The 12,600-nt window shown below is 34.9% G+C and overlaps 1 protein-coding gene across 4 annotated transcripts in view; it reads left to right on the top strand.

Moving 5' to 3' along the window:
* Positions 1-12,600, top strand: part of A1CF (APOBEC1 complementation factor) — an 87,435-nt gene that overhangs the window by 19,139 nt on the left and 55,696 nt on the right. For 3 of the 4 annotated variants that reach the window (XM_009458471.5, XM_009458469.5, XM_009458470.5), the window contains one exon: positions 7,646-7,789. The exons of the other annotated variant lie outside the window; for it this stretch is intronic. In XM_009458471.5, the coding sequence (XP_009456746.4) occupies positions 7,691-7,789 (99 nt within the window). In that variant the 5' untranslated portion in view covers positions 7,646-7,690. The remainder of the gene's footprint in view (positions 1-7,645; positions 7,790-12,600) is intronic. 4 annotated transcript variants of the gene reach the window in all.

Raw genomic sequence — 12,600 nt, 5'->3', positions numbered from 1 at the left:
GAGGCCAACAGGGTCGGGAACTGCAGCTCTAAATTTGCCCAATAGTGAACTATGGCAATTTCCATTGAGCAGTTGCAGCCAAGTGACGAGGTGAGCTATTCATTCCAATCCCTCTCTGCCTCTCAGGAAGGCAGAAGTCTTGAACCCCCAAGAATTTCTAGATCTTTGTTTTCTTGGTCAAATAGGCACTGATGTTGCAAATATAAAACCAGAAAGAGATAGAAAAGTGTATACAAATATCAACTTTATATTTTAATCACTCTGCACTCTGAATTTTTTTACTTTTCTTGTCTCTCTCACAAGTATGATGACATATTCATAAATGCAGAGAAACAACAAAAATCAATTTCTTATATAAAACAAATTCATTCCAGGATGGAACTTTCAGGAAGTAACTGGAAAAAGAGAAATAATAAGTATTAGGACTTTCAATTCAGATTAAATTTAATTCTGATTGACTGCAAGTCTCTGTAATTTATAAAATTGCTGATCCAAAGTTTTGCATTTCTTCTAAAAGTATCAATTAAGCACTTAGCATAATGTCAAGCTGAGCCTTCTGGGCAAACAAAGATGAGGTACAAGATAGTCCCTGTGCTCAGAAAGCTCACAGTTTAGTGAAAAAGTTAGACATGAAAGCCAATAAATACAGTCATGTGCGAAACAATACAAGGATGTACAGGTTTTTTTGAGAGCACTGAGGAGCTGACACTTGAAGGTTACCTACAGAGGTTGTCAAAGAAAGAAAGCATCACAGAGCAAAGAAGATGTTAATCAAGTCTAGAAGGATCAGTAAGGCCAATGTGGCAAAGTTAGGAGGCATGGGAAGGAAAAGACATTCCAAGCAGAGAAACTGGAAGTGTAAGAAAGCATGGGAAGGCCAAGTGGCAGGGCATGTGAATGACACTGGAAGGGGAGTCTAGGGTCTAGTCCTGAAGGGACAATGTGTCATGCTAAGAACCTGGGACTTTATCCTTCACACAGTTGGTTTTGAAATTCTGCCTCTTGGAGTTAGAGATTGATAATTATAATAATTAAAATGATATAATAGCTAATATTTATTAGATGGTTATTAAATTCCAGAAACCATTTTAAGTATTTTATTTTATTTTATTATTTTTTTAAGGTTCATAATCTTTTTTTATTTTTTTTTTATTTTTATTTTTTATTATACTTTAAGTTTTAGGGTACATGTGCACATTGTGCAGGTTAGTTACATATGTATACATGTGCCATGCTGGTGCGCTGCACCCACTAACTCGTCATCTAGCATTAGGTATATCTCCCAATGCTATCCCTCCCCCCTCCCCCCTCCCCACCACAGTCCCCAGAGTATGATATTCATGTCCAAAACACCAAAAGCAATGGCAACAAAAGACAAAATTGACAAATGGGATCTAATTAAACTAAAGAGCTTCTGCACAGCAAAAGAAACTACCATCAGAGTGAATAGGCAACCTACAACATGGGAGAAAATTTTCGCAACCTACTCATCTGACAAAGGGCTAATATCCAGAATCTACAGTGAACTCAAACAAATTTACAAGAAAAAAACAAACAACCCCATCAAAAAGTGGGCGAAGGACATGAACAGGCACTTCTCAAAAGAAGACATTTATGCAGCCAAAAAACACATGAAAAAATGCTCATCATCACTGGCCATCAGAGAAATGCAAATCAAAACCACTATGAGATATCATCTCACACCAGTTAGAATGGCAATCATTAAAAAGTCAGGAAACAACAGGTGCTGGAGAGGATGTGGAGAAATAGGAACACTTTTACACTGTTGGTGGGACTGTAAACTAGTTCAACCATTGTGGAAGTCAGTGTGGCGATTCCTCAGGGATCTAGAACTAGAAATACCATTTGACCCAGCCATCCCATTACTGGGTATATACCCAAAGGACTATAAATCATGCTGCTATAAAGACACATGCACACGTATGTTTATTGCGGCATTATTCACAATAGCAAAGACTTGGAACCAACCCAAATGTCCAACAATGATAGACTGGATTAAGAAAATGTGGCACATATACACCATGGAATACTATGCAGCCATAAAAAATGATGAGTTCATATCCTTTGTAGGGACATGGATGAAATTGGAAACCATCATTCTCAGTAAACTATCGCAAGAACAAAAAACCAAACACCGCATATTCTCACTCATAGGTGGGAATTGAACAATGAGATCACATTTTAAGTATTTTAAAGGCATATTCATTATTTAGCTCCCAATATTAATATTGAATCCTCAAAGAACCCTATGATGGAATTATCATCATCCTAATTGTATTTATTTTAGTAGTAGTAGTAGTAATAGCAGCAGCAGCAGCAGTAGTAGTAGGAGTACCTTTGAGACAGGGTCTCATTCTGTCACCCAGGCTGGAGTGCAGTGGCCTAATCGCAGCTCACTGTAAGCTCAACCTCCCAGGCTCAGGTGATCCACCTCCCAGGTAGCATGACTACAGATGCATGACACTACACCTGGCTAAATTTTTGTATTTTTTGTTGAGATGAGCTTTTGCCATGTTACGCAGGCTGGTCTGGAACTCCTGGGCCTCCCAAATTGCTGGGATTACAGGGATGAGCCACTGCACCCGGCCCCATCGTAATTTTATATGTAAAGAAACAGGCTCAGATAGCTTACTCTAGGATGAAAGTGGAAGAAGAAAAGAAGAGACCTGCTGGGAGGATTGGCCAGGCACGGTGGCTCACTCCTGTAATCCCAGCACTTTCGGAGGCCGAGGCTGGCGGATCACCTGAGGCCAGGAGGTCGAGACCAGCCTGACCAACATGGAGAAACCCTATGTCTACTAAAAATACAAAATTAGCCAGGCGTGGTGGTGCCTGCCTGTAATCCCAGCTTCTCGGGAGGCTGAGGCAGGAGAATCGCTTGAACCTGGGATGCGGAGGTTGCGGTGAGATGAGATCATGCCATTGCACTCCAGCCTGGGCAACAAGAGCAAAACTCCATCTCAAAAAAAAAGTAAAGAAAAGAGGGGACCATTTTTACATAGCAGGTTTGGTGGTGAGGATACATTTAAACCAAGTGTTCCATTGCTAATAAAAACACAGTGTCTGAGAGGACAAGAAGACTCTGATCGCCAGTTAATGGAAGCTGTAAGAACTAGAGGAAGCCCTGGCTTTCAATACTTTGTGTCCTTTGCTCATCCCATTGTTAGAAGGGATATAAAGGAGAAGGGAAGGGAAAGGGGAGGAAATTATACAAGGAGGAGTTGACATTTCATCAGGCCCTTTCTGGAGTCCTTTTGCTGTTCCTCTACTCTGCTTCTCTCCTCCAATATGAGATATTAGCAAACCTAGGGCAATGCTTCACAGGTGTTTTCTCATTTCATCTTCACAACAATATGTTGCACAGCCTGCTCATCACCCCAATTCACAAATGAGGAAATTGATGCTTAGAGACAGTATGTGAATATATGATTCTTTCCTGTAATACTGACCGTAGCCTTCCCCTCCATCCAATCTCCATCTTTTTTGACCCTTTCTGCTCTCACCCATCCTCAACTAGATAACAGTGCTGTGTCAAAAACCTGTGGATTTTCTCCACAGAAATTATTTAAGTATACTATATTTTACTTACTGTGTATTGGCATATATTAGTTGTACATATTCTGAGGGTATACGTGATATTGTGATACCTCTATACAATGTGTAATGATCAAATCAGGGTAATTGGAATATCACATCAAACATTTATTTTCTCTTTATGTTTGGAACATTATAAATCTTCTCTTCTAGTTATTTTAAAATATATAATTATTGTTAACTATAATTTCCCTACTATACTATCAAATAGTAGAACTTCTGTCTCACTGTATTTTGTACCCCTTAACCAACTTCTATTCATCTCCTTCTCCCCACTACCTTTCTCAGCCTCTAGTAACCACCTTTCTACTTTTAACCTCCATGAGATCCACTTTTTGTATTCTACTTATTGATCTTATTTATTACCTCTGTCATCCCCTGTAAAACTCCATGATATTTTGGGGGATGAGAGGTTTGGTTTTATTTTTTCTCATCTACATCCCTATGTCTTGAAAATTCTTAGAAGACAGTAGATACTCAATAAATAATTTCTGAATTAATAGGTGATAAATACTCATGAAAGCTTTTCTCTATCTTTCCAAAGTCTTAATGCCTGCTCTATTTGTTTTAAATTCTATTGCTTCAATAAGATACTTTGAGAACTATTCTTTCATAATTCTGATCTGAAGAACTTACAAGGTGCTAAATTAGAAGATGTATTGCAAAGGCTTTATTTCAATTTGGCCAAGCTTTTTAATAAAAGTTTGACTTGCTTAAAAGAAATATTTATCTGGGATTCAAGTTCACTCCTTAGACTAGGTCAACACTTTGAGAGGGGGTTGTTTTTGCAAAATTAAAAATTAAAGATTAAGTGTTTCTTATGACAAATTTTGAATTTTATTTCCATGCCCTGATTCCCAATGACTTGACACTATAATTGAGATATTATACAGATTTTCTCAATAACTTTAGAGTGAATTTATATGTGATCAAAAGACCTTTCTGATTTCAAGATACCTTTAATAACCTTTACTAATTATTAACCAAAACTAAAGGCAGATTTTGCAAATATAAACTTGTCATTTCAGCATGACTGTTATCTTTTTGATGGAAAAGATGAAGTTCAGCGAAGAACAAATCTACAACTTGGCCAGAAGACTGTAGACTTTGCCTTCAAAGAGGTGTAACACATACATAAATAATCCCATCAGACCCCATCCACAGCCTCCCTGCTCTTGCAATTTAATTAAGCACAGTGAGAGGGTTTGAGAGTATCCTCATGAAAAGACAATTTTGGTAGCATTTGGGAAAAAAGCAAGAGTTAAATTTTATCTGAAAGACTAGTTTCCTTTGTAAGTCTTCAAAATGTTTTGCCTTTTGCAAAGTACAGACACTGAAGCTGGCATGTTAACTTACTAAGTTAGCAGATTCCCCCTAAAATGCAATGCCCTAAAGCTGGACAGAGGGTAGAAATAGCAAACAGAGAGCATTAACTATATGCTTCTTCAAACAATCAGTGAATACAAACTGAATTGCCCTGAGTCAGCAGCAGGCAAGAACCATCAGAAAGGTGAAGGCAAGAATGTCCATGTTTATATAAAGAGGATGACATTGTTCTGTCCCTAAAAACAGCTAACTCTTGATAATCTCATTTTTTCCTTTGATGTTCTAAATTATAATGAAAATATACTTCCTTTTTTTTTTGAAACAGAGTCTCACTCTGTTGCCCAGGCTGCAGTGCAATGGCATGATCTCAGCTTACTGCAACCTTCACCTCCCAGGTTCAAGCAATTCTCATGCTTCAGCTTCCCAAGTAGCTGGGATTACAGGCATGCACCACCACTCCTGGCTAATTTTTGCATTTTTAATAGAGACAGGGTTTCACCATGTTGGGCAGGCTGGTCTCGAACTCCTGACCTCAGGTGATCTGCCTTCCTTGGCCTCCCAAAGTGCTGGGATTACAGGCCAGAGCCACTGCACCTGGCCAAAATATTACTTTCTAAATGATGCTTATCTATTAGCTTGGGGACATTTATTTAATTCTACTACTTCAGTAGTAGAATACCCATTGCTATTACTAATAGTAGTACTATTAGTATTACTATAGTATTACTATTATTACGATTAGTATTGCTAATCATAATATATATAGTATTAGCATACTATATACACTACTATAGTAATACTATACTAGTATACTAATAGTAGTATTACAAATAATATTAATATTCCTATTGCTACTATCATAGTATTATTATAATTACTAGTAATAATTACTATTACTATTATTATGATTAGTATTGCTATAATCATAATAGTAGTAATAGTAATAATTACTAGTAATTATAATAATATATTACTATTGCTACTACTATTACTATATTGGTATTACTACTATTAGTAATACTAGCACTGTCATTATTAATAGTGCTACAATTAGTAATACTAGTGTTATTAGTAATATTGGTACTAATATTGGTGCTATTAGTAATAGTAGTACTATCAATACTAATATTAGTAGGTAGTCCTAATAATATTGTTATTGTTACTAATAGTATATCCTATTACTATTCTGTTATTCAAATAATAGTAATTTTAGTAATAGAATACCTCTACTTTAGTAATAGAATACCTATTACTATATTGTTATCATTACTACTATTAGTAATACTAGCACTGTCATTACTAATAGTGCTGCAATTAGTAATACTAGTGTTAGTAATATTGGTACTAATATTAGTGCTATTAGTAATAGTAGTACTATTAATACTAATATTAGTAGGTAGTCTTAGTAATATTGCTGTTGTTACTAATAGTAATATTCTATTACTATTCTGTTATTCAAGTAATAGTAATTTTAGTAATAGAATACCTTAAAGCTGCATTTTTCAGAAACGATCACTTCAGCTTCACTTTTTTCTTTCACCCAAATTTTCACCCAGTTTCTTATATTATTAATGGTGTCTTCATTCTGAGTCTTTAAAGGACAATGTGAAGCAGTACAGGAATTCTCAATGCATATGACAGAAAATTTTCAAAAGTACCTATATTCAAATACATTCTAGTTGCATTTGATTCAGATCATTGTAAAACATATTCCTCTGTCCTGGTTGGCAGAGCACATTAAGCAGGGTGAAAACCCAGCAAAGAACCTTCCCTGAGCCACTAATAACTAGAACCCAGTGTGGCAGCCTTCACCTCTGTGTATGTGGGAACCTCCAGGGCCTCACACTCCTACAGCCTAGAACCTTCAAAATGGACATTATCTTGTTCTGGGAACTTGTGGATGTGAGCAACCATCATATTTGGAATGTGATTCAAATCATGTTCCCAAAATAGAAAATGTAGACAATGAAATGCTGAAATTATATATTTATATCTGTACACATAAACGTGAACATATGTAAACTTTCATCATTTTTTAAAATTTACAAAAGTTTTCATGTACTCTACTGAACATGTCTGTGGTATGTGATCTGGGTGTTAGCAAACCCTTCCCACGTCAAGTCAAAAGCATCCATTGTTCTTGTTTTGTTAAAATTAATGTCACATTTTTATTACATAGAGTACTTTGCATGATGACTTCTATGTATATGATACTGGCATATTTTGTTCTAAAAATTTATCTTTGGAGAATAAGTAGATAACTATCTTAGCTGACACACAGACTAAAACTCAATCTCTGAGAATTCTGATTTCTTATCTTAGTGGTTAGAATGAGCGACAGTGTCCTCTTCTGACATCTGTAAGGAACATTCTTCATATTCTTTTAATAGATGTGAGCTGATCTGTTTTTGAGTATTTGGTGACATCCTGAGATAAGTGGATTCAGAATTACTAATCTGCATTATAATTGGAGAATGGGTATTGTTCATTTTTTTTGTTTCTAAATTTCAACCAATATTGTGCATTTTTAAAAGTTTTTTTTTTAAGAGCACATTTACACAGCCTTGTTTGTGTGTAACTCTTAGTTGCTCTAACTTTAATGACGCATTTACAGAGAATATTTCCTAAAGATGTCCTTCATGAAAAGGAGAAGTTTGGCCTTGACAACAGTAATTTACTTAATTTATCTTAAATTTGGTTTCAGTGAGCAACCCTAATTAACCTGATTTTTTGCTGATAATCACTCTCAATGGAATCAAATCACAAATCCGGGGATGGATTGAGCGGCACTCAGAAGGAAGCAGCCCTCCGCGCACTGGTCCAGCGCACAGGATATAGCTTGGTCCAGGTAGGAACTTCTTGTGAAATCTGCTGAGACTCACCACTGAATTTGCACAGTGGTGGGAATATTAGTGGTCCTAAGATGCAAAATGGGAATGGTCAGTTACATAGCTCTTTAGAGAAATGTCCCTTTCTAAAAGAGAAGGAGATTGCAACATTTCTGTTTTGTAGATGACCCTGAATGTAACCTTCTTTCTACTCTAGGTTATCAATTCAACCTTAACTTGTCACAGAATCAGTGTCCACAGTTATAGAGACTATCCCAAAAAGGCAGCTAGAATTTGCCACCCAAGGCTATGAAGTAGAACCACATTGGTGTTTCAGGAATCAGCAGAAAATAAACTACAGCAGGAACCAGGCTTAGTTTCCAGAGAGATCACTGCACACGTAAGACTTCTAGATGTGGGATCCAAGGAATGAACGTTTTGTGTCTAGCTGCTGCAGTTTGTTCTCTCAGAACACTTGCTCATCCAGTCTAGGATATGTAATACTAACTTGTCTCCATGCTTAGCATTTTGTAAAAGGAAAAAAGAAAACACCACAATCTTAAAACTGTCTATTTATAGACACTGCCTTTTAGAAATTATCTGTATATTATTATTATCTTTATGATATCTTCTTTTAGAGAACTTATGCTGCATTTTTAAAAATGTAGTGTTAGATACATATATTATCTTATTTAAAGAAAAAAATGTTGCTGTTTTTACAGTAGGACAAAGTATTTTAATTTCTCAGCTATTTTCTTTCACTCACATACTTTCCCAACTTAACCAAATCTTGAATTCAAACTAGTATGAATTCAAATGTCATGTGTGATTAGCAATAAAATATGCAAGAGTGTCCTTCCATTAGATGTTCCTTTGTCAGTTGCAAAATATACATTTATTTTTAAATTAATTTTATAAGTCATGGCATGCTTTGTTAGACATAATAATAGTTATTTTCTTCATCCTAATGAAGAGTGTTAGTCTTTTTTAAGATTTCAAAAAGTTTCTATTATTTCATAGTTGACTTTTTGAAGTTTCACCTAAGTCCATGGAGATACTGACATATTAGTTTTTTTAATACTTAAAAGTCAAATTATTTTAGACTCATTAAACTTTTGAAAAGAGGGTTTTCTTTCTTTTTGCAATCAACACTTCCATAGATGTTATACAATCAAGAATGTTTTTGAATCTTTTTAAAATTTTGAACTTCTTGATATTAGAAACATTTGTGCAAAGACAGTAGAAATAGAAAGCATTTCAACCCTTTCAAACAGCAATCTGTTAATATTTATATATGAGTGTTCCTTTTCTGGAACTGTATTTCTAATGACCCATAATATAAGATAGAAATATGTATAAATCTGTCAAGGGTGACATTAGCTGTAATGCATATCACAAACTTAAATGTATAAATACAAGAAAATTATTAAATTATGAATGTATAATTATTATACCCAACAAGCAGAATTTATGAAAAATAATCCTAAAACAATATAAATTATCAATTACATTTCATTCAATTCTGGATACTGGTTCTTCCTTTTCCCCCACATGAAATTCAGGTAAAGTCTCATAACTTTTCTGGTAACGTTCAGGTAATAAAAATCCTTCATCTAAAAAAATTGATATTTTTTTCATATTGATGTTATTCCAAACTAGATTGTTTGGAATAATAGTAAAGACATAAAATCATTCAAAGTTGCAGTTATTTCCCTTTCTCAAGTATGTCAGGGTGGAGGATAATTTCTTTTCTGTTTTTCTGCACTATGTTTTCCTCTTTCAACACCAGTTTGGTAACTACAATTTCTGACTCCTGATTGAAGCAGAAGGGAGAAATAAAAGCAAAGAAAATGGTAAAGGAAAGTTTTTACTGAGCTACCTTCATTGGGCTCTCAGGCCTGACAGGTATCGAAGCTTGTGAGATTCTTTTTACGATCTTCAGACACCCAGCCTCCTGCTGGGTTCTCTTTGGTATTTGAAGCAGCCCTCATGGAGAGGATGGAAGATAATCATTAATTTCTACACGTGGCCAAACTCTGATCCCCGGAAACACACATTCCCTGACCCAACAAAATCTGGAAGTTGAGGTGACACAAAGCAACCACTTCTCCTTGCCAACAACAAAGCTGCAGGCCAACCCATTGTTCACAGTGAGAGATTTCAGGAGTGAGTTAGATCCACCAGCTTAGTGTGTTCCCCAAACACAAAGGCAGGGAATACACATCAAGCTGTCTAAGTGGTTTCTCCTGCTTTAGGCAAAATGACAGGCGCCTCCCAATTCCTCCCACTTAGGGGGAACTAAGAGTCACAACACAACAGCAGTCATCTCCAAATATCTCTGTGCAAATTCCAAAAACTTCTCTCGAACTCTCCAATCTCTTTTCTAAGCTTAGGGTGTTGGGTGACAGTTAACAATGGAAAAATAGTTTCCTGCTACCTTCTCATCCTGCTTGGTGCTCTAGTCACTTGGTTTCATACCTAAATCAGAGGCTAGAGTTAATGATAATTTATTACATATTTCAAAATAGCTAGAAGAGAAGATTTGAAATGTTCCCAACACAAATAAATGTTTGAGGTGAGGGATATCCTAATTACCCTGATTTGATCATTACATATTGTATGCGTGTATTAAAATATCATACATGGACTCCTTAAATGTGTACAATTATTATGCACCAATTTTAAAAGTCCAATTCCATCTTAAAATCCTGTCACAGATGAAATAGTATTCAGTAACTAACAGTAATCATATAAAAAAATCTGAAGGACAATTGTAACACATTATTGTTAAAGCTATGAAGAAACCTTGCAAATAATTTTTTTGAAAAGAGACCCAAATAACAATGGAGATAATCTTACTCCATTTAAAAATTTTGCTCCATTGTAAGGTCAAATGTTATGATTTAAGGACATTTATCTGATAGAGAAAATAATGATATGTATAATTGAAAATGTTAACATATAAAATACTCCTAAAATATATGGCCAATCTTTATTTTACTTTGATCTTATCTATTAAATGATATTCAGAAAATGCTTATAATAAGGACCTAGACCACAAGTTAATTGTAATAATAATAATAACAAAAAATATTCTAACTGCTTTGTGTATATTAACTCATCTAGTCCTTACTATACACTGTGTGATAGCTACTATGTTTATCCCCAATTTCCTGATGAAGAAAACAAGGCACAGACAGTTTAGATAACTTGTGAGATTAAGATTCTGTTGTTATTGGCCAAAATTTTTGGTTAGACTCAGAAAACTGAGAGTTGTTATAATGTGACGTTTAAGATTGCAATTTTAGAGATCAGCATCCTAGAGCATGTGACAAACATTTTTTTGGAACCTAAACTTTGTAACATGATTCACTTTAAGTAATATTGACTAGCAGCGTGACTGTTGAATCAGAAGTGCTTCAATAATGTAGAAGCTTAATGTTCCAAAAGCTAGTTATCTATACCTAAGGCCTCTAATCAAAATGTAAATACCTATATAACTCAATCATTTTGAATGAATTAAAGAATCCCTCCTGATTTTGGCTACAGAGTGTGGAAAATTATCCAAGACTTTAAATCAGAAGGCCTGTAATCTAATCTAGTCCCTATGACATATGAGTTGTATGATCTTTAAAAAGTCCCTTAACATCTCCAGGCCATAATCTCCTGGAAGATCAGCTACGCAATACCCAACTATTTGTCCATGATTTTTGTGATTCTAGTATCTTCTGAATCTAGTCACTGGTTAGCACACTGGACTATTTGGTCGAAAGGGTAGCCTAAATATGTAGAAACACAACTTCAAACTCTTTGTACCTTAGGGAAAATCCTTTAGTCTTACTAATACTTCAGCATTCCTACTCTGGATTATACAAAAGATCAATATGATTATCCAAAAAGAAAGAAAGAAAGGCAACATTAAGAACATCAAGTTTACTTTTTAAAAAAGTTTTTGTACAAAAATTAAGATAAAGAAACATCCTAATACAATCCAAGCAGCATACCCATAAAATGATAGTTTAGAATTTTATAGATTAGGGTTTGAAGGATTTACTTTTGCTGTATCTTTGCAGTCTCTGATATTGAATGTTGAATATTTACAGAACAAGAATTCAAAAAACAGAGGGTGATGAATTTGTGCTCTCTTATCACTAGCAAGACAAATACAGCTATCAAAAATAGAATTTTGTGAGTTACTTAATAACGTGACCCAGGCTTTTATGTAGCAACTGATGCAATAATGCCTGCTTCTAAGGGTTTGGAAATATGCTTTGTGATCTTTTTAAAATAATCAAACATCTTTGGATATTGATGGCTGAAGTTTTTATCAAAGTACTGTAGAGAAAAAAGAGATATAATGCAGTACCCCACATATAGTATGTATTTAATACATACTCTTGTTGAAAATTGTATAATGTTACTAAGTTAAACTTTAAGCTTCATAATTGTATTATGCCTTATAAAAATATTTTGTAAGGAAGTGTGCTGCAGTATTAACATGTGAACAGTCTTTGTCTCTGTGTAATGGAATTATGTGTGGGGATTCTTTTTTCTACTTTTTTATTCTTAACTGTACTTCCTGATTTCGAAAGCTAGCATATACTTCTTTGATAGCTAAAGACAAAAAAAATGACATTATGATGAGTCTTTCCTCAATAATGCATTAATGATGTGGGTCATAAACTGTGATATGTGATGCTCCTCTCACCTGAAATTTTCTCCTTAGAACTAGAAAAATACATTCTCATATGTGAGCATATTCAGAAAAATATACACTTCCACCCAACGTGGTGTCTGTTGACATCAAGTTTAATTCTACTGCAACTAAACC

Source organism: Pan troglodytes, chromosome 8, assembly GCF_028858775.2.
Source record: "Pan troglodytes isolate AG18354 chromosome 8, NHGRI_mPanTro3-v2.0_pri, whole genome shotgun sequence".
In the NCBI taxonomy this organism is placed as follows: domain Eukaryota; kingdom Metazoa; phylum Chordata; class Mammalia; order Primates; family Hominidae; genus Pan; species Pan troglodytes.
Note: the sequence above shows the minus strand (reverse complement) of the source record. Positions and strands in the feature narration are given on the sequence as shown.